Source organism: Netta rufina (assembly GCF_964035555.1).
Source record: "Netta rufina genome assembly, chromosome: 1".
NCBI classification, from domain to species: domain Eukaryota; kingdom Metazoa; phylum Chordata; class Aves; order Anseriformes; family Anatidae; genus Netta; species Netta rufina.
The window spans coordinates 14,136,076-14,156,021 of NC_140123.1; the positions used below are offsets into that span (position 1 = coordinate 14,136,076).

Consider the following 19,946-nt stretch of genomic DNA (forward strand, 5'->3'; position numbering starts at 1 on the left):
ACAAAGGATGTCTTCATGATCATGTTTCATGTGTAGAGAAATTATAAACACCAAATACCTCTGTCATAAAAGAAGTTGACACTCTGAAGGAGCTATCATTTAGTACCTTGCATTTCCCCAGTCAACTCCATTAGAAAAGGGCAACAGTGCTTTTCACTTTGTGGTTATTTAAATTATCAGTACAAAATCTGTTACTCATAGATAAGGAGGTTTTAGAGAACACTAGGCGAACTCATAACTATGAGCCAAAGGCTACTTCTTATGTTCACTTTCCTTAAAAAGTAGCCCTTTGCTCCTGGAACACACAGTTTTTAAAGAACTCACTGAAGGGTTGATTTGCCATAGATCACAAGAAGGAAAGTTTGAGCAAAGTCTTTGCTACCAAAACTAGCTTTATACTCCTTGCTGCTTCTGCAAGTTTGGAGGATTGGCTTAGACAGTTCAGCATAGTAAAATTGTGGGAGTTGGGGATGTCACACAGGAGTCTAATACTTCTACAAAGGTCACTCTGAGTATTCCTATAGTATTTCAAGAGCAGAGATCCACCTGCACTGAGGTGTGAGGCACTTCTGCTGTAGCAGTAGCTTTACACAACAGCAGGGAGTTTCTTGGATAGCAGCGGCTCATTGTGTAGTACTGTTACCCCTGTTATCTGATGTATACTGGGACAGTGCTTCAAACAGATGTGAGTGATTTTTTCTGGATAAACCTCTGCATTGTTAGCAATGACAGTGACACCATCAACAACAATGTAGGTAATTTTTCACATATCCCTTTCTTGTATCACCTTACTTTTCAGGATCGACGTGACTGAGTAAGGAATACAAGGCTGTGAAATGTGTGAAATGGTTTTTTTTGTTGTTGTTTTAATTTGTGAAATTCAGTGTCTAATCAAGAGTACTAAGTCTCAAATGTTTTAACATATATATATTTAATAAAAGAAAAAGTATGCTACCAGGTTCAGTAACTTTGTCAAATAAATTCCATAATTTAGTTCTATTTGTAAATTACTCTTGCAAAGCTGTTTTACAATATGTTATACACAAACTAATAAGTAGTATCAATTGCAAACTACTCCTTTATTTTTTTCATTTGAGGTGCTAACCAACAAATTATTTTTCCATGTTTCCTTGTATTCATCAATAGTCATGTAAAAGAGATTGTTTCAACGTATCTAGTAATTTTATTTTTAAATAGTTATCTATTATATCTATGTATTATGTATTATATATCAAAAAATTATATGCTATATATTACATGTTATATAATATATTTTAGGAACAACTCAAACACAGATCATGCTATCAGTCTCAGTTCTCTGCTCTCTAAGAGTTAATACAGTAACTTTGTTTCTAATGCTATGTCTTTGGTCTATAATTAAGATTTTACTAGATTAGATATTTGGGCGGTATTTGAGAAATAGTTTGTTGACTGTTACTTGTTTTTATTATGCTTTCCATTCAGACTGCTCGTAAAGTGTTTTCTGTTTCTATTATGGATGTTAACAAACATAGTGATCCTCCAGAAGAAGAAAAAAAATAATGTATAGTGTTCTGAATGCTCTGTGTTAATTCTGTACATCCTTGGAAATTTATCAGCATATAGAAAACTAATTAAAATCCTTTAAACTATAGAAATGTTAATACAAAAATCATGGCAGGACAATTTCTTTAAACAAACTGAAAAGCAGATTTCTCCTACAATAAATAAATAGCATGTATTGTAGAATTATGAAGAGAAAGCTAGCCAAACTCACTAAGCATGCCTACTGTAAGTAAAATGAGCTTTAAGATCAAATGGCTACCTGAAAGCAGTAAGATGTTGAAATGGAGCTGGGAGCAATTCTGTAGCATAAAGGGGTGAAAGCCTTTGTGACTATAAAATGTGGTTTAAGAGTACATGTTTTGTGGTCTAAATAATAATAATAATAATAATAATAATAATAATAATAAAGGAGGTTAAAGCTATTCTTCTTGTAGACTGGCAAACTACCTACCTAAGCAAGAAATCCACTCTCATGATATATTTTTGGAGAAGCAATGTTTCCTCTGAACTCTACTGACCTGGAGCAAATATAACACAGGAACTGCTGGTTAGATTGATCACATTGCTCCTTTCAGTTGTGGATATTACCAATAAAACTTAAAGACAAGCACTTGGGTTTAAAGGCCATCAGCCACAATATTATTAAATGGAACATAAACAGGGTTAGCAGATTTTTGCTGGTCCTTGAACTTACATTTGATCTGTAACAAGAGCCACAAAAATGCCCTAGGTACAGACCCCATTAACTGGACTCACAGATATGTCTGTAGTAGTAGTAGTAAACCACTTCCCGAGGTCAATGGATACAGTGGAGTTCCCATTCACACAGATAAAGTCCTCCTCCCCTTTCAAAACATTAGGGACACAACAAACTGGCTATTGGGACCTATCCTAACCCACGGTAATGAATTAACTGTTCACAGGCCTTGGATGGGGAAAGTGTGATTGGCACAGGGTTGCAATTATGATAGGGAATTACTGACAGCATAATAGTACATAGGATCATTGATAGAGTTCAAGTCTGTGCTTTGGCCCTTTTCTGTATATCAGTGTAGCTGAAACATCTACAGTATAGGAAGACAGTATGCTAGGGTAGGTGGAGTATCATACCTTTAAACATAGAATAATGGAATCAAAAAATAGCTTGGATTAGAAGGGACCTTAAAGATCATCTGGTTGCACACCCGTGCCGTGGGCAATGATACCTCCCACTAGAACAGGTTGCTCAAAGCCCCATCCCACCTGGCCTTAAACACTTCCAGGGATGGGGCAAAGGAACACATCCCTGGAACGAGTCAAGACTACCAAGGCTGGAACATCAACATCTTCTCTTTGTTACCTTCCAGTGCTGAGTCTGACCTCTCTGTACTGGTCTGGTTAGAGTGTGACCTCTCCATTCTCCCTTGGCTTTATGTAGCTGTCTTACAGAAATCACTTGGGTATACCACACATGTAGGGATGGGAACGAGGACATATCCTCTAAAGTATTCACCACATATCACACTTTCTCTCCATCTTGTTCTTCCTCAACATGTGCGGTGCCATAGGTGGACACAGCAAAATGGTTTCATGTTAAAGTCAGCCTCCAGTTTCCTCAAACAACTTTTCCATTATCTTGTAGTTACCACCTCTTTCTGTTCCTGTTTTTTTCTGACTTAAGATCTTCTTTATGACAAGCCAGTACACCTTGTACTGGCAAAGCCTTCAGGTAAAGAATTATGTATTCATGAAGAATCAGGCTGTATCAGGCTTTTTAGTGATTTGGTAAAAGTAAGGATTATCCTGGTCAGACTGCAGTAGAGTAAATCAGTGCACATCCTGGGATTCACAGGAAAGGGCACTGTCTCACTGAATGACTGAGGTTATTATTGGTAACATTCTTTCAAGAACTCTCACATTAACATTGAATCATCGCAAGTAATCTAAAGGACCTCTCAGGATGATCATTCAAACAATAAAAAGACACATAAAACAAGTTTGCCAAAATGCATTCATGCATGTCTTGAAATGAAGCATTGATCTATGGAATTGCTCTGAAAGAAGATAACTGATTAACAACCTCTGTGCTAGGTTTCTAGAGCTACATAAGAGCCTATCACAGCCTCAAATGTCTTCTCTGTGAAGGTCAACTGCACTGTAGTGCATTTATGACCAGTCATTTTCTGTGTGGTTTCCAGAGAAGCATTTGAGCAGACTGTGCATTTTTTCCTCAAGTGACTATTCCCAACTAAAAAATTGTTTTAGAGATCCTGAACAATAGCACAGCCCTTGGGAGAAATGCTTCTCTGCATTAGCCATCCAGCTGACACCATGAATGATTACATCCAAGCATAAAATTTAATGAGATTTCTACAAAAATGAGTGACATCTGCATAGCACTCAGGTCCTGGCTAACTGTCATAGATTTGTCATCACGGAGGCTTTTGTCCCTTATTAATCCGCTTTCAAGGATGCCTGCTGTTGGAAATGGAAATGCTTTTTAGCAGTCATCCCACAGACTGTGTAAGAGGACACATCTCAGAAAGCATAATGACACATTATCATGACTAGGAATGCATTTAAAAGGTTTTAAAAACCATGAGAGAACTCCTACAACAAAATATATTGAGAATTTAGCAGGAGACATCTGCATAAATATATTTTAGATATTTTTATATACACAAGAATCTTGTTCTTTTTCCTATAATGCAGTGGCTAGAAACTCTTTAACAATATTCACTGAGCATGGAAGAAATATTGTCACAGAGGAAAAGCACTAAAATATTTTCCCTTAATTTTGTTTGTGCTTAGAACCATGATATAATTCTGGGCCTAGGGCTCCAAATCACTAAAAGAATATGATTGCATCAGGATCCAAGCTTTCCTTTAAACTTTCCCTCATGGCTACAAATAAAAATTTCACTAATATTTTCCTACATCAACAGATAGCCCGAAACAGTAGATGATGAAGATTGAAGACCACCCTGTTTTATTAAATTAGCCCCAGGAGTTACTATTCCGAGACAAAGGTCTTACCTGGTGCTTTCCACCAAAGAACAGCAAATACATGGCAGAAAAGGAGGTGTGCACAGGACACAGTTTTCTGCCCTGCTTTCTCCCAGGAAGAAAATCAAGACCTTTCAGCTACAAATGAGGTACTCCAGAAGCCCAAGAGTCACAAGGGGTCCAAGGGGTGGTGCCATCTTATCCCACACAGGAGATGAAAGGCACTAGCAGCAGTAATGTCAGGACTGCTGAGCCAGAAGGGTAAGGGAAGAGGAAAGACTCCTGGCACTATGAGCCACAAAAGCTGCTCACCACCATTCAGGGTGGAAAGCCTCTTCTTTTCCCATAGCCCACTGCAGTATCCAGGGCTCCTTTGAACATGTATTTCAGAAAGTCTTGATCCCTCATACATCTGTAACACTAAACTTTACTGAATTCTATACATACATTCTAAAAAGACAATTATATTTTCTATTTTGTTGCCTTTATTCCTGTAAATGCTGTAGCTTTCCAATATTTTGGTGTCAATTAGTCGCTAGTAGATCATTATCAGGCAAACAGAGGAAAGTGAATAGTGTAGTTTGCTTTGTTATTTAAAGGAATCAATGTCTCTTCCTCTCTGAGAATACTGAGTTGAACTACTAGAAAATTCTGAATGCATTGTTGTCATAGTTCATGTAAACACACTTTTGTTGAAGGAATACCTGTGGAAAATTGTTTGCAGCTGCAAACTATGAAGAGGGGAGAAGGAAACCTTTTCAATTAATAGGTTTTTCTTTAGCTTTTCATATTCGTACAAATTGTTTTTTACTTATGGACTAAGTTTCTAGCCAGCAAAAGATTTAAAGATTTGGTTGCATGAAATACTGCACACATACACAGACAACAAACAAACAAATAAAAAATAACTGAGTTCAGAAATGTACTATATTCACTAATGTACTACATGCAATGTCTACAACTACTACACCAAATGGTGGAACCAGACCTGAGTATTTTCTCTCTTATTTGCAGCTGCTGAACTCTAGTAGGACCATGCCTCTCATAATGGCTCACTGTTAGGATGGACAAGAGTGGAGGTGTCTAGCAGATCCGTTCCACTGTAACTCTAGGGGAAAGTCTGATACATGCAAAGAGCTTCAGGCTCTCACAAAAGTGTATCCAACATTGCTTTCTAATGAACAGAAAATAAATAAATAAATAAATAAATAAATAAATAAATAAATAAAATAAATATTAAAAAAAAAAAAAAAAAAAAAAACAGTTGTTTACATCATCACCTTTCCTGAAGTTTCATTTTGGAAGAAAATGGCCAGTGCATTTCTGATTTCAAAGGCCTCCATCTGTACATGAGCAGAAGCAGAACTTCAGCCTCCAAAAACTGAAAGATGGGAAAGAATTGGATGCCAAAAATATCCACTTTTTCTCATAATTAATTAGGGTTATTAAATATTTTAATTAAGTACTATTAAAAAGAATTAAGTCCTGTACTTCTGAACTTATTTAAGCTTTAAAATATAAGGAACCACATGAGAGATTTTTAATTCTGCATTGGACCATGACAGAAATGTGCTCTTTCCCTTAAACATCTGTTTACAGCAGCTGGAAAAGAATTCTGTTTTGGGGGAACCTTGCCTCCAATTTAGTTTAGCAAATGCAAACATACAATGTTTTCAAACATCAGTAGTACCGATATCAGGAAAAATTAAAGAAGAAAATGGGGGGTAAGATAGAAGTTATAGGCACATTTTTCATTCCAAAGTCATGTTTGTTACCAGATAACTTACTTATTGGAGTAATCACATGGCTTACACAACTGACAATTAGCATTTTCTCATTTGGCATAGTTAAGTGGAAAAAATAATCCTCTAATTTCTCAAATTGAGAAATTGTTGGAGGGTTTTTTTTGTTTGTTTTCAATAGAATCATAGTACATATTAACCTTAAGAATATGTGGCTCTGGACTTAGAAGGGTGGTAATCCAGATTGTTTCCTTGAATGAGTGAATCCGAGAACAGGATGCATGACATATTCTTAAAAATCAGTTAATAGCAATACTATTTTCTCCTCAAGAAACATATCTGACCTTGCTTCATTTTGATCATGATTTGTCTCTCCTGATGACATTTCTCACAAAGAGATGTTACCGTGAGTGTTCAGTCTAGCATGGATGCTACTTAAAGATTGTTTTTTGTTTGTTTGTTTGTTTTGTTTGTTTTTGTTTTTCCTTTAATTTTAGAATCGGAACAATTATAAATGAGGATTATTTTAGAAATCTGCTACTATTTCTAGTTCTCCTGCTGTCACTTTGATAAGTAAATTGCTTCTCACCTGCACAACATTTAAAAAGTAGAAACAATATCACAATATGTCAGTAGAAATTTTGAAAATAAACTATCACCACATTGTAGTAGTGTGCATTATAACCCTTGCATTTCATGAACTCCCTACAGAATGTCTCCTGTATTATTACCGTTCAGTTGCAATGATGGTGTGTTCTGTTTGATTATTCCACTTTACTCTAGGTCCTCCTGGTCCCCCAGGGGTTGTAATAGTGGAGGAAATTACAGACACCACAGCAACACTCTCCTGGAGCCCTGGAGCAGACAATCACAGCCCGATATCCCTCTACAACTTGCAAGCACGCAGTCCATTTTCTCTTGGCTGGCAGACAGTAAAAACAGGTGAGAAAAACTTTAAAATAGTAATAGTAGGCTGTTCAAAACTCCTGCCACATGGCAATAATAATCAGCAGCATCTGCAGGAACAGATACTCTTAAGAGAACAATGACTAATTAAAAGAACTGACTTCATTATTTTTTTTCCTGTCGTGTTACTTAGCAACATCTCTGAAAGGACGGCACAAAGATACTTGCATGATGCATCTGTGAACAAGCAGAAAGCTCTTCACAATACCCTTCAATTTTTGTCTTTTGGGGAGTACCACAGTGTCAAAAATCTAACTGTGATTTCTGACAAACCCAAACCCGCAATATCTTTCACTTCTAAAGGCCATATATATGAATATGTATTTTATATTAATATATATTATAATATATTAGAATATATTAAATATATATTCTATATTTGATGATTTAATTATTTTTATATATAATTATAAAATATAATATATATATTATGTATTAAATATATATGAAATATATTACACATTATAACTATATAATCATAATATATATGATATATTATATGATATATTATACGATATATTATAATATATGATATATATTATATATAATATATAATCATATTATATAATATAATATATATATAATTATATAATTATAATATATTGATATGCATATTTAAATATATTTTTAAATAAAAATAATAATAAAAATAAACACTTCCTACTGAAACACTTCATGTGAGCCTCATGTTTCTGAGCAGCCTATTTCTTTACTGTCTGCAGTTCCTGATGTGATAAGTGGAGACATGGAATCTGCTATGGCTGTTGAACTTAATCCTTGGGTGGAGTATGAATTTAGAGTTGTAGCAACCAACAAAATTGGGACTGGAGATCCAAGTGCACCATCCCGCCTGATCAGAACCAATGAAGCAGGTAAGCAGAGTATACAAAGGTAAATTTTCAAAGGCTACCAGCAACAAGAATTATTTTAATGTAATAATAGTGCTGTTCTCTTCTCACTGGCACACATCTCTGGGCTGAGTTAAAATTGTGCAAAGGTGATATTCTTTGTAATGGAGAACAGCTTGTTTTATTTACAGGAGTATTAATTTGCAGAAATTCTAAATAACCCTATTCCCTGCTGTCTTACTTCTTCCAAGATATCTTACTCTTCAACTTACTCTTAAGCCTTTTCTGTTTAGTCTCTCATGGGCTTCCACTGATCTTCAGTTGCAGGCTACTTCCCAGTCCCTTCACACAAACGCTCCCAGGCAGCCTCTTCCCCCCTACTCCTCATAACTTCTCCCCTTAAAGGTACAATGAAACCTTTTTTTTCAGCAGGTAGAAAATCCATGGGAAGCTGCTTTATTTACCACATACTCAACATGTTTCATGGTCATGCATATTCTACCATGAATTGTTAGTGCATTTGAAGAAATGTAACTAAATTTCTGACTGGGATGATACTGTGGGAGTCCAGAGAAGAATATTGTATACGCTGTTTGCATCTCTTGAAAATTGCAATGGTCTCTGAAAGTTTGAAATCACTGACAGCAACTTAGGCAGAATGAAGGGAGCAAACAAGTGGTGCTTGAAGACTGGGAATCTGAGAAAAATCACTACGCAGACAGAGAAATACATTTCAGGAGGCAGAAAGAGAAAGAGACAGAGTCAGGGTTTGAACAAAGCCTCAGAACAGATATCCACCTCAGGACACTCTCATATTATTCTCCATTGCTAGTTGCATGCCTCTATTATTTAGGAGGCCTAGAGAGGTTTGATTTTGTTTTGATTTTTCCTCAGCTGAATAATTTGAAAGTAGCTTATTAATCATACAGGATAGATGAGTGCCAAATTCAAAGATTCCACTTAAACTGAAAGCATAACAGATTTTATTGTTGTAAACACGCCAGATGAATATCAGTTGCATTGCCCCATCTTCTGTCTTCTCATTAAGGGAGATTATAAAAACTAAAAGTGGCAATGCCACAATATATTTACGTCTCTTATTCTGAAATAAAAATCCTTCTCTTTTAAGATATGTTAATCTTGTTGCCTCAGCTCTCTAGTTCATACATCTACGTATAACCACCCAAAAACATTCACAGTGGACTATTCAGGCTGATTTCTTGGAACCACGGAATCAACAAAATAGTTGAGGCTGGAAGGGAACTGAGGGTACCCCTGCTCCATCTTCCTGTTCAAAGCTGGAAAAACAGACTTCAGACCAGTTTTCTCAGAACTTTTCCTGGTCTTTAAAATTTCGAAAGTTCCAAGGATGGAGACTGCACATCTTTGTGCAAGTGCTTCATTACTCTAATTAGGATTTCTTTTTTTTTTTTTTTTTTTTTTTTTTTTTTAATACATTCAGTCAGAACTGACCCTATTTCAGCTTATTACTGCTGTCTCTTTCCTTCCCTCCCTGTACCATTGTGGAAATCCCAGCACCATTTCCAGCACATTGACCTTCATTGTAGGCGTTGGGGCTGCTGTTCAACCCCTGAAGCTGTCTCTGCTCCAGGCTGACCAAGCCCTGCTCCTCCTGCCTCTCCTCAAAGGGCAGGAGCTACAGCCTTCACGATCTCAGTCCCACCCTTAAACTCTCCCTAGCTGACCAATGTCTTTCTCATTCTCTGGCATCCAAAATTGGATGCAGTTACCAAGTAACAACAACCAAGCAGTTGTTTAAAGAAGAAAAAATAAATATGTCTTATTAAAACAGATCTATCTTCAGATTTAATAAGACATATTTATTTTTTCTTCTTTAAACAACTGCGTAGCTGTTGGCTGGTAATATAGATGCAATGACAGAACTGCACCGAAGTCATCTGATTCCCATATTGAAGGATGCTTCTTTTCCAATTCCCCCCCAGTCTTCTGCAAGTTGCCCTCAGTGTGAAACTCAGTAACTGTATCACAGAAGTTTCAGATTCTGCATATTTTGTGAGGAGAAAAGGAAGAAAGGGAAAATGATATTAAATAATAATAATAACACATGTTCATGTCAAATGATTAAAATATAGACATATATTCCTCCACCACTATTGTTTCCATGATTTAGAACTATATGCAGCATTGGCCAAGAATATTACTGAACCCAAATGTTTAAACGACTTCTCTGTTTGTTCAGGTGGTGTATATCAGAAAGGACATAGACATTATGGAAAAAGTTTATCCCGTAGTAGGTTGCACCCCTGGTATTTTGTTCTTGCAGATTTATGAATACGCTCCTTGAGTTTGAAAACATGGTTCAAGATTTTAATCCACCAGATGTATTTAATCTGTGAGTGCCTATATATATGTATATATATATAATCACTTACATGGGACTCTTCCTGAGAAACAGCAATAGACAATAATAATGCAGTTTTTGAATTGAAAATCAAGGTTTTTGAACATATTAGTTCAAATAGGAAAAGACCACAGTCAGTGTTTACCTGCACTTTCAGCTTTCCAGTTAGAAACACATTTTTGTTACCAGAGTTACAGTGGCATAAGCGTCATGTTAGAAGGGAGCATTTGGTAGTGTGACATTGACACACTGGTAGTGTGACAGAGAAATTGAAGTTGAATTTATTGGTGTGCCTGTTTAGCACAGTGTGGTACAGCAGAAGTTAGTTGTCATCACCTCAATTTCAAAATAACTTTCTTCAGTGAAACCCTTTGGTTTCTCTTTTGGTTGTGAATGGCTTTGTTGTTTTTTTTTGTTGTTTCGTTTTGTTTTGTTATTACCTATATAAGAGACAGATTTAACTGTTTTCTTGTTTTATTCTATAGAGGCAGTGAGAAGACAGTATTTACAATAAAAAACAATAAGATATAACTTTCCAATTTGTTGGAACCTTCAAAGGGTTGTAAAGTAAAAACAATAACAAAATAGTCTCTGCTTTAAACCAGAAACCTCTGCTAACTGCTCCAGTTCTAATATCATAGATCTGAATTCTAATTAGAAGTGCATGTGGAAGGACATTATACTTCAGCAAGAACATGTCATCAACCTCTCTTCTCATGACCTAGCAGAGTAAGGTGGCTCTTTGCAATGATATTAGACGTGCCCTACAAGTAAAAGTGCACTGGAAAACAAACTGCACTGGAAAAAAAATAAAAAAGAAAATACAGGAATCCAGTCTCCCAAAGGAGACGATGACTGAGGCTTGCACTCAGAGGACAGTCATGATCCACAGGGCTAAATAATAGCTGTGTAGACAACCCACAGAGGTAGCAAATGTGTGATTCTGCTGCTATTATTTTATACTTAAATGGAAATCAGCATCTGTAATTTAATGGCATCAGCTACTTTGGCTGGAGACTAAAATCTTTTTCTCTCCCCACACCTCACTTATTTTATCACTTCTTCCCCTAGATAGTAACAGCATTTTGCACAAGTACATTACGTAAAAATACCCATGGAAGCAATGCTTGGGGTGGTGTAAGGAAATCAACAGAATAATAAACAAATTTCCACTTGCTTTAATTTTCTAATTAAACCTTAATCTTGTTACTTAGTTTATATTTAGTTAACATGGTTGATTCTCATAGCTACTTTCATTGGAATGGATAATTCTGCAATTTTCTGGCACATCTAACTTATAGCCAGCTGCTGCATTTCTGTCACTTCCAGCCTTGATACATATTTTACAGGTCCACAAGGTGAAAAGAGCCAGTAACATGAATTCAGACATGTCTGGCATTCCACTACAGCAGTTGGGCATTTGATGCCTGGGGCAAAGCATCAATTACATTATCTATTCATGGGGAAACATGGGGAGAGAGAAATTGAGTAGAATCAAAATTTAACCTGCTAATCAGGCATGAAAACTTGATTTTATGAGGTAAAAATATAATGCACTCAATTGGTAGCAGATTGTACATAGGATTGATTTTTAATAAGTCCTTATCTTTCATTAGGTCACGCTTACTCTCAGCTAATATTTCTTCATGGTATACCAGGAAAAAACTGTGGCCTGGCAATATGTTTTATACTGGGTTTGTTCCAGCGGGTTTCTTTTGCTGGTGGTGTTTTTTTATATTTGAGACCTGTACAAAATAAGTTTCATTTTTTCCCATTATCAAAACTATTTTTGGTTCTAGAGAAAAATGAATTGCCTGCTCTGTTTGCATCATTAGATGGGCAACTGAAACCCTTGTAGAAAATGTCTCCACAGGGAAAAACAAAAGAAGACAAAGTAGGCAATAATCATTGACTGCATGGATATATTTGAAATCAATACGCTACATGTAATATTGCAGGCCCAAACACATATGCACAAAGCGTCCGAATATATGTATTATTAGAAAACATGTCAGGAAAGCTAAGGAATTGGTTCTTTGGCATGTATGTTACAGCATTTGAGATTTCAGACCCATGTGTAGCAATCTGGAGACTATTCAGGGTGAATCCTGCAGACATGTATGACACTGTTTTCAGTGGATAGAACTGAATCCTATCTTCTACTAAATTACAGATGTTAAAAATACAGAAGAAAATGAGAATAGCAGAAATGCAGATTATGAGACCAGTTGGGGCATTTCCAATAGCTGAATACAGTTCATCATCTGCTTTTGAGATGCTGGCGCATTTTACGTCTCAGTCCTGAACAGATGAGATGTTTCCCTGGGAGTGTGAGAACTTGAGAGCTAGCCTTTAATATGCAGCAAAGGTTTTCACTTAACATCTCTGTTTCCCAAGTGTGTACTGCAGTACACACTTACACACATATATATTTATATAAAGGAAAATAATTTAAAAACAAAACAAAACAAAACAAAAAACTTTGAATGTGTTGTTGCACTGGTCTTCACATTATGAAGTTCTGTCATGCTGGTGATAAACCTTTTTTATCCCCACCATAACTTTTCCACACCTACTACTTGTCTTTCAAACTATATCTATTTTTTAAAAGATATAAGCAGCTTTGAAATAAATAAATATTACCTACATCTTGAGCAAACATTTTCTTAGGGACTAAAGCCAAGTTTAATAACTCATCTTCCCAGACAGTGTAGCAATATCAGGTTGTGTTTTTTTGTTGTTTGTTTGTTTGTTGTTTTTTTGTTGTTGTTGTTTGTTTTGTTTTGTTTTTTCTTTATTTCAAAATTTATACAAAAATAAAATAAAATTAAAAAAAAAATCCACGTAGAAAATATCTTTATCAATATAGAATCCAAACAGAATTTTAAAAAAAAAAAAAAAAACTTTTTTTGATTTTGAAGACAACATAGAGCTGGTATTTGGAAAATCTGTAGTCAGTTGTTTATCAGAACCTTCTCTGTCAGTTTAGGCAGCTCATGTTAAGCACTTCTTACTCTGACTAATAGGAGGATTGTGAGGCTCTTGCTTCTCTTAGTCTTCCCTCTATCTCACCTATTCAGATTTCACAGTCCCTAGTGAGTGACAGGGACTAAATCTAGTTACATGTTTCTACAACAATACTATAATCAATTATAATCTTGGCTGACAAATACTTTTGTTCTACATGAAATTAAAATACACCACAAAATTAAAAATCTGTCATTTCTGTTTATGCTAACCACAAAATTGAAACACACAAAATTGAAAAAAAAGCCACTCAACATTTCCTTGAAAAATAAGCTAACAAAGAAAGGAACGATTTTAAAATGATTAATTATTCATTCAGGAACAACATTACAAAAAAATCTTTGCAAGACTGGAATGCAAAAAAGTGGATGAACAGTTTTTCAAGTAGTTTCAGCTTTTCCAGGTTCAATGTGACACTTTATTTTCTTTTTTACAAGGAAAGGAACCTATAGTTCGAGAAGTGAAAAAGATTCACCCACTTAAGTAAAAACAGGAGAAGAAGAAACCTGATTTTAAATAAATTCAGAAATTTCCTGGCATCCTTTAGAAAACGGGAAATAAAACCATAATTTATGAAAAGAAAAAAAAATCTGACAATTTGGCAACATATTCTAATTTCTGTTTACAGTTTTCATTTTTCTATTTTTTTTTGAATAAAAATGAAGCAAATATCAAATTATACTTTTTAAAATAAAAATCGAAATGTTTCACCAAATATTTAATCATTTTCAATATTTTGCCCCAAAGTGAGGAAATAAAATCTCTGAAGGGGCTCATCTTTACTAGAATATGTATTTTTCAGTAAAAGAACAGAAAATTAAGCAGCTGCTCAGAGTGAAGAGAGAGGGGTTTTTAAAACTCTAAACCCCAAATCAAATTTAAGCACCATAATTTACTATTTAAGTTTAAATCAAGTTGTTAATCTTGGCAATTTCCAGAATTTTGTTTGCTTGACTTAAGTGAAGGTTTAAATGTCAAAATGTGCCAGCATATAACCACTGTGACCCACATTTACTGTGCACAACATTTAGTCCCTGTCTGCCAAACTGTCAGAACATTGGTTTTAGTATTTTTTGTTGATTGCATCACCAGGACAATGCAGAGACACAACTTTTAGCTTTCAAGCCTACCATTAGCTGAAGAACAAAAAGAAAATAACAGCTGATCTGATCCCAAGGAGCTTACAGTCTAAGACTGAAATGGGAGATGAGCAATACTAAGCAGTCAAAAAAGGGGTTAATGAGAACAGTTTGAGCAGAATTAAAGACATACAATTGTACTGGGTCTGGCTGGAATGTTAACTTTCCCGGCAGCAGCCCATACAGTGCTGTACTCTGTACTTGTAGCTGGAACAGCAGTGTTATCACACCAGTGTTGTGTCTACTGCTGAGCAGCAGTGGCACAGCATTGGGACTCTCTCTAACCCTCTTAGGGGGTGGGCAAAAAGTGAGGAGAGAAACATCACTAGGGCAGCTGACCTAAACCAACCAAAGGGATATTCCATACCATGTGATGTCACACTCAGCAATGAAAGGTGGAAACAGGAAGAAGAGGGGAGGGGTGGGCTCTCCTTGTAAAAACATCGGTCCTCCTCTCGAACACCGGCTACGTGTGTTGAGGCCTTGCTTCAAGGACGTGGTCAATCATCGCTTTTTTGTGGGAAGTAGAGAGTAATTTCTTTCCTCTGCACTTCCATATAGCCTTCATTTATTTTATTTGTTTGTTTTCCTCCCTTCTTTTTATTTTTCCTTTTCCCCTCCCTTTTCCCCTTTCCCTTTTTGTTTCCCCTTAGTTAAATTGTTTAGTTCATGGTAGTCTTTATTTAATTATTATAATTATTTCCCTTTAATTAAATTATCCTTATCTCAACCCGTGAGTTGTTCTTTGCTTTACTTCTCCCCCTCCTTATCTAAAGGAGGGGGAGTGAGAGAGCGGTTGTCGGGTTTAGCTGCCCAGCATGGTAAAACCACCACAACAATCAAGCGAAGCATAATCATATTTGATCATCCAAAGGACCAGTGTTAAGCCAAGAAGTGATTCGTTTCCCCATAGATGGAATTCTTTCATCTTATTAAATGAAATTAATTAGCACAGCAAAGAGATCCTTGCTGCTACTTGGGGTTTTATTTATTCAGAAGACACAATGCTAAATTTCTCACCCTTGATAGGAATTAAGAAGACATATCATTATGTCATTGTCCCCTAGGAATACAGACCCTGTGTCTGGGAACCAAGTTCTGGTATCATTTGCATTTTTGGAACAAGTGTTTCTCCATGTGTGCCATGTGTGTCATTGCTGAAAATTAACAACTTGAAGTCACTAATTGCATGGCAATAAACAAGTTACGAGTAAGAAAATTCAGATATAAAACTGATATAAAAGTGATGTTGCTGAAATGGTTTATAATATATAACCTCAAGGCCTGGCAAAAATGTTTTCTTTTAATAGTTTTCTTCACTTAACTCATTTTAAAATGTTCTCCTCTAATGGTAAATAATTTGCTTTAGTGTAGTGCAGGGAAATTTATTCCTTTGACACATTTATTCTTTTAATGGTTATTCATTTTAGAGAGTTTTTCTGTGTGAATGTACATTTTAGTTTGGTGCAAAAGAAATTCATCGTTTTGACAGTTTTACTTTTTTAACACTTATTCATTTAAATAGGGCTTCGGTCTGCAAACTTATTAACAGGAAAATTCTAGAAAGAGGGCACTGCTGGTTAAATAAGTCCATCACATTTGTCACTTCAAAGGAAGATAGCATTGTCTCCCATCAATAATTTACATAAACAGTACAACTTTATAACTTAACCAAAAAAAAATCTTAGAAAGGCAACAAAAAATGGGTGCTGAACTTGCTTTAAATGTGCTCCATCAGAGATGGCATGATAGTAGTTTTTGCATGTTAGTTAACTGACAGATGGTTGTTTATCCACATCTTCTCTGTAGAACATTCGTCCCAGTATAACACAGTTTTTGTTCTTTTGCCAGAGGCAATTCCTCACAATTCAATACTGTATAATTCTGTTTCTGATTGGGACATTTTATTAAAATTTCACCTTTTAAAGACCAGGTTTTAATTTAACTTTGTTCATAGCTCCAGTCAGTAGAATGAGATATATCCTTCCTGTGCTTAGACAGCTATCTTAAAATAGGATGGATCAGCCCAAAGCTGGAGATTGACCCTAGACTACATGCTTAGACTGGATAGGTTGTTTACCAATACCTAAAGTTTAACCGCAAGGCAATTAGATCATTATATAAATTATTATATGCAAGTTAAGATTTTTCTGCAAATAACTATGAAAGATATTTATCAGGTAGGAAGGAATGAAGAAAAATGACAGATACTATGTTTGCCAAATGAATGTATCTTTATGGGAGAAATTTTCACAAATTAGAAATTTCCCCTATTGCTCTGGTTAGAGCCACAAGTAACAGGGCAAAAATTTAATTTTAGTATGCATAACTAATTTCTCACTCTTACCACATTTTCAACAGTGGAAATCAGAAGCAATTCATAAACTTTATGGGATTGCATTAGTTATGAAGAGAAAACAAAACAAAACAAAACAAAACTAAGATAATGTTCTTTAAAAAGGAGATCAGAGTTCAAAAAGACACTATATAGATTAATTCTGAAGTTTTATGTGAACTCCCAGGATCTAGTAACAACTGTACTTTCATTGAACTTAAGCTGTTAATGATCAACATGGGAAATAGAGAGGACTGTGTACATTCATTTAAATGTATTTTTCTTTGTATAGGTCAGAGGGACACTGCTACTCAATAGATGAGTTCAATAGCATGCAATAAGGCCTTAACAGTTAAATGCCTCACAGTACATTTCTACCAATGATCTATGTACTCCTGTAAGGAAGAAAATAGGAAGTTTATATCTTAGAACATATTTAATTAAAAAAAAAAAAATGTAAGTACTACATGCTCACAGTTAATAAACTCAAGGCACTAGTCATTTTTGGAGCTCCATTAGGTGTACTAAATAAGAGAAAAGACAGTATACAATTCCAATGATACAACTAAGATTTTTTAAGTCTTACAGATGATGATAGGTGGCTTCAGTTTTTAAAGACCTGAAGGTAGTACTGTTTCCAATATTTTACAAGAAATAATAAGGGCTGTTTAAGGATGGTAAACTTAAAAGCTCTGAAAATTGGTAATGCATACCAGAATATATTTAAAAGAATAAAAATATTCTAAATCATTAATGACCTGGGAAAATGTTGAAATTAATTCCTCAAATTTTACCTGAAGTCTGGAAAATATCCGGTTCCCTGGCATTTCATTTTTGAATTGTTTTTTTGAAAAAGTACAATTGTTAATAATTCCTGTTTTATCTCTCAGATGATATAAACACTGAAATTTTGACTAAGCTGTAGAAGAAATAATGTTTAAGTAACTTTTTATTTCAATATCAGTTTTCTTCTCAGCTTATGCTTTCTTTGAGTTACAATCACACAACTATGGAATCCTTTGAAATGAAACTGGAGAAAAATTTCTTTATTATGTATGTGTGCTATGTTTGCTATGTTTGTTGTTTCTGTTCTGATTTAACATGCTGCCTCATGTCTTCTGCAGCAGCTTATTACTACGGGGAAAACTTCGATAACTTGGGCACTCTGATTTTGTTTTTTTTTTCCTTTTTGCTCACAGTTCCAAAGACACCTCCAGCTAATGTAAGTGGCAGAAGTGGAAGACGACATGAATTAGTAATAGCATGGGAGGTAAGGGACTTTTCTGATTAAAAGTCTTGTTTCATGTTGACTTCTTTGAGGGCAAAGTAAACAGCACTGTACTGGGGTTTCATCACAGCAAATATTGGAAAGACATTAATACAAAATAGTGTTCTTTAAATATGTTTTAAAGTTTCAAATTGATGTGCATTTTCACATAGCTTGAGGGCACTATGGTAAATCTGCCCTGCTTAGTGGCAGCTCCAAAGTTCTCCTAATTCATCAGTCTTTTTTTCCAGATCTATCGCTTACGTTGTCCCGACTTTCTTGGATCTTAAGTGAATGCTACACAGATAAAATAATAGCTAATTTCCTCTTCCAGAGGAAACCATTGTAACTATATTTAAGTTTAAATGTAAAGTATATTTATATTTAAATATAAATTTAAATTATATTTAAATTTAAATTAAGAAAGAATAAATTTTGAAATATTTCATAAAGATAAAATACTGAAGAACTAAAATAAACCCTTACTTTGAGAAGATATTTGTGATACAAGATGCAACACATATGTATCACCAATGCAATGGGAAATTGGAGAAGTGAGAGTTGTTTTCTCTTCTAATAATAAATAACACAGTAGAGCAGAAGCTTTCTTGAGGAGTTTTCAAAACTTTTAGATTCATCATGAAGAGTTTCAGCCTTGATTAAATATATATGTATGTATGTGTGTATATATATCTATATATGCATATAGATATAGATATATATACATCAAATAAAGACAGGGAGTTTTAATGAAAGGAAGTTTTAGCCTAGCCACCTTTAGGAGTGATTCATACAGTAAGACACACACAGAATTCTGGCTATCTTCTTAAAGTAACAAATCTGGGGACATGTGAAGAGGATGTCCTCTCATGGTGCCTCTGTATTCCCCGACATCTGCTACCTGAGCCTGCTTTGTTTTCATATTGTTTATAATTTTAGGACTGTTAGCAGCAGTATTTCTCCAACTTGGAGAGAATTCACAGAATCCCAAATTATAATCTCAGGTGTCTAAAACTGTATCTGATATAAACTAGCCTAATTCCAGTCCTTAATATGATATATTAGTATGTAGTACTCATATTAAGTGTGTTTATGGTGTTTCCTAAGAGTTGGGCACTACAGGATTGTGTCGTATCTCCCCTCTGTGTCAAAGGTCAAAGTCTTCCAAAAGAAACCTGAGATGCATTCACGATATCCTGTAGTACAGATATCTAAGAATTAGCAAATGTCATAACATAACTTTCAGTAAACTTTGATATTTTTTGAAATATATATATATACGTATATATATATATATTTGATGTATTTGTGACATTCTTTTATAGCTAAAGGATGCAAATTACCAATAAGGCAGAAGGTGTCAATTCTTCACGAATATTTCTGATGAACTCATTGTTTCCATCAACTCTTAGTGCTGTTCTTCCTAAATCTGATACTTCCAGCACACTGTTTCGCATACCTTGTAAACCGCATAGTCATTAATCTTATTAAGATAATAAAATGGCTTTTCATCTGTGTGAATCATAAACCATGATTAGTGACTATCTACTGCCATACCCAGAAATATTGCAGAGATCTAAAGCTCTTCCTTTCCAACTGAAACCACTTAGAAAGGCTGTCTTGTTTTTGCCTCCACTACTTTAGGATACATTTATTTATTTATTTATTTATTTATTCCTTTTGATGAGCAGTGCACAGCTTCAGAAAGC

General features: G+C 35.0%; 1 protein-coding gene across 2 annotated transcripts in view; it reads left to right on the forward strand.

Moving 5' to 3' along the window:
* CNTN5 (contactin 5) overlaps positions 1–19,946 on the forward strand; it is a gene marked incomplete at both ends in the record, with an annotated part of 395,341 nt that overhangs the window by 349,800 nt on the left and 25,595 nt on the right. For both annotated transcript variants that reach the window (XM_084285826.1, XM_084285827.1), the window contains 3 exons: positions 7,056–7,214; positions 7,961–8,110; positions 18,170–18,240. In XM_084285826.1, the coding sequence (XP_084141952.1) occupies positions 7,056–7,214; positions 7,961–8,110; positions 18,170–18,240 (380 nt within the window). The remainder of the gene's footprint in view (positions 1–7,055; positions 7,215–7,960; positions 8,111–18,169; positions 18,241–19,946) is intronic.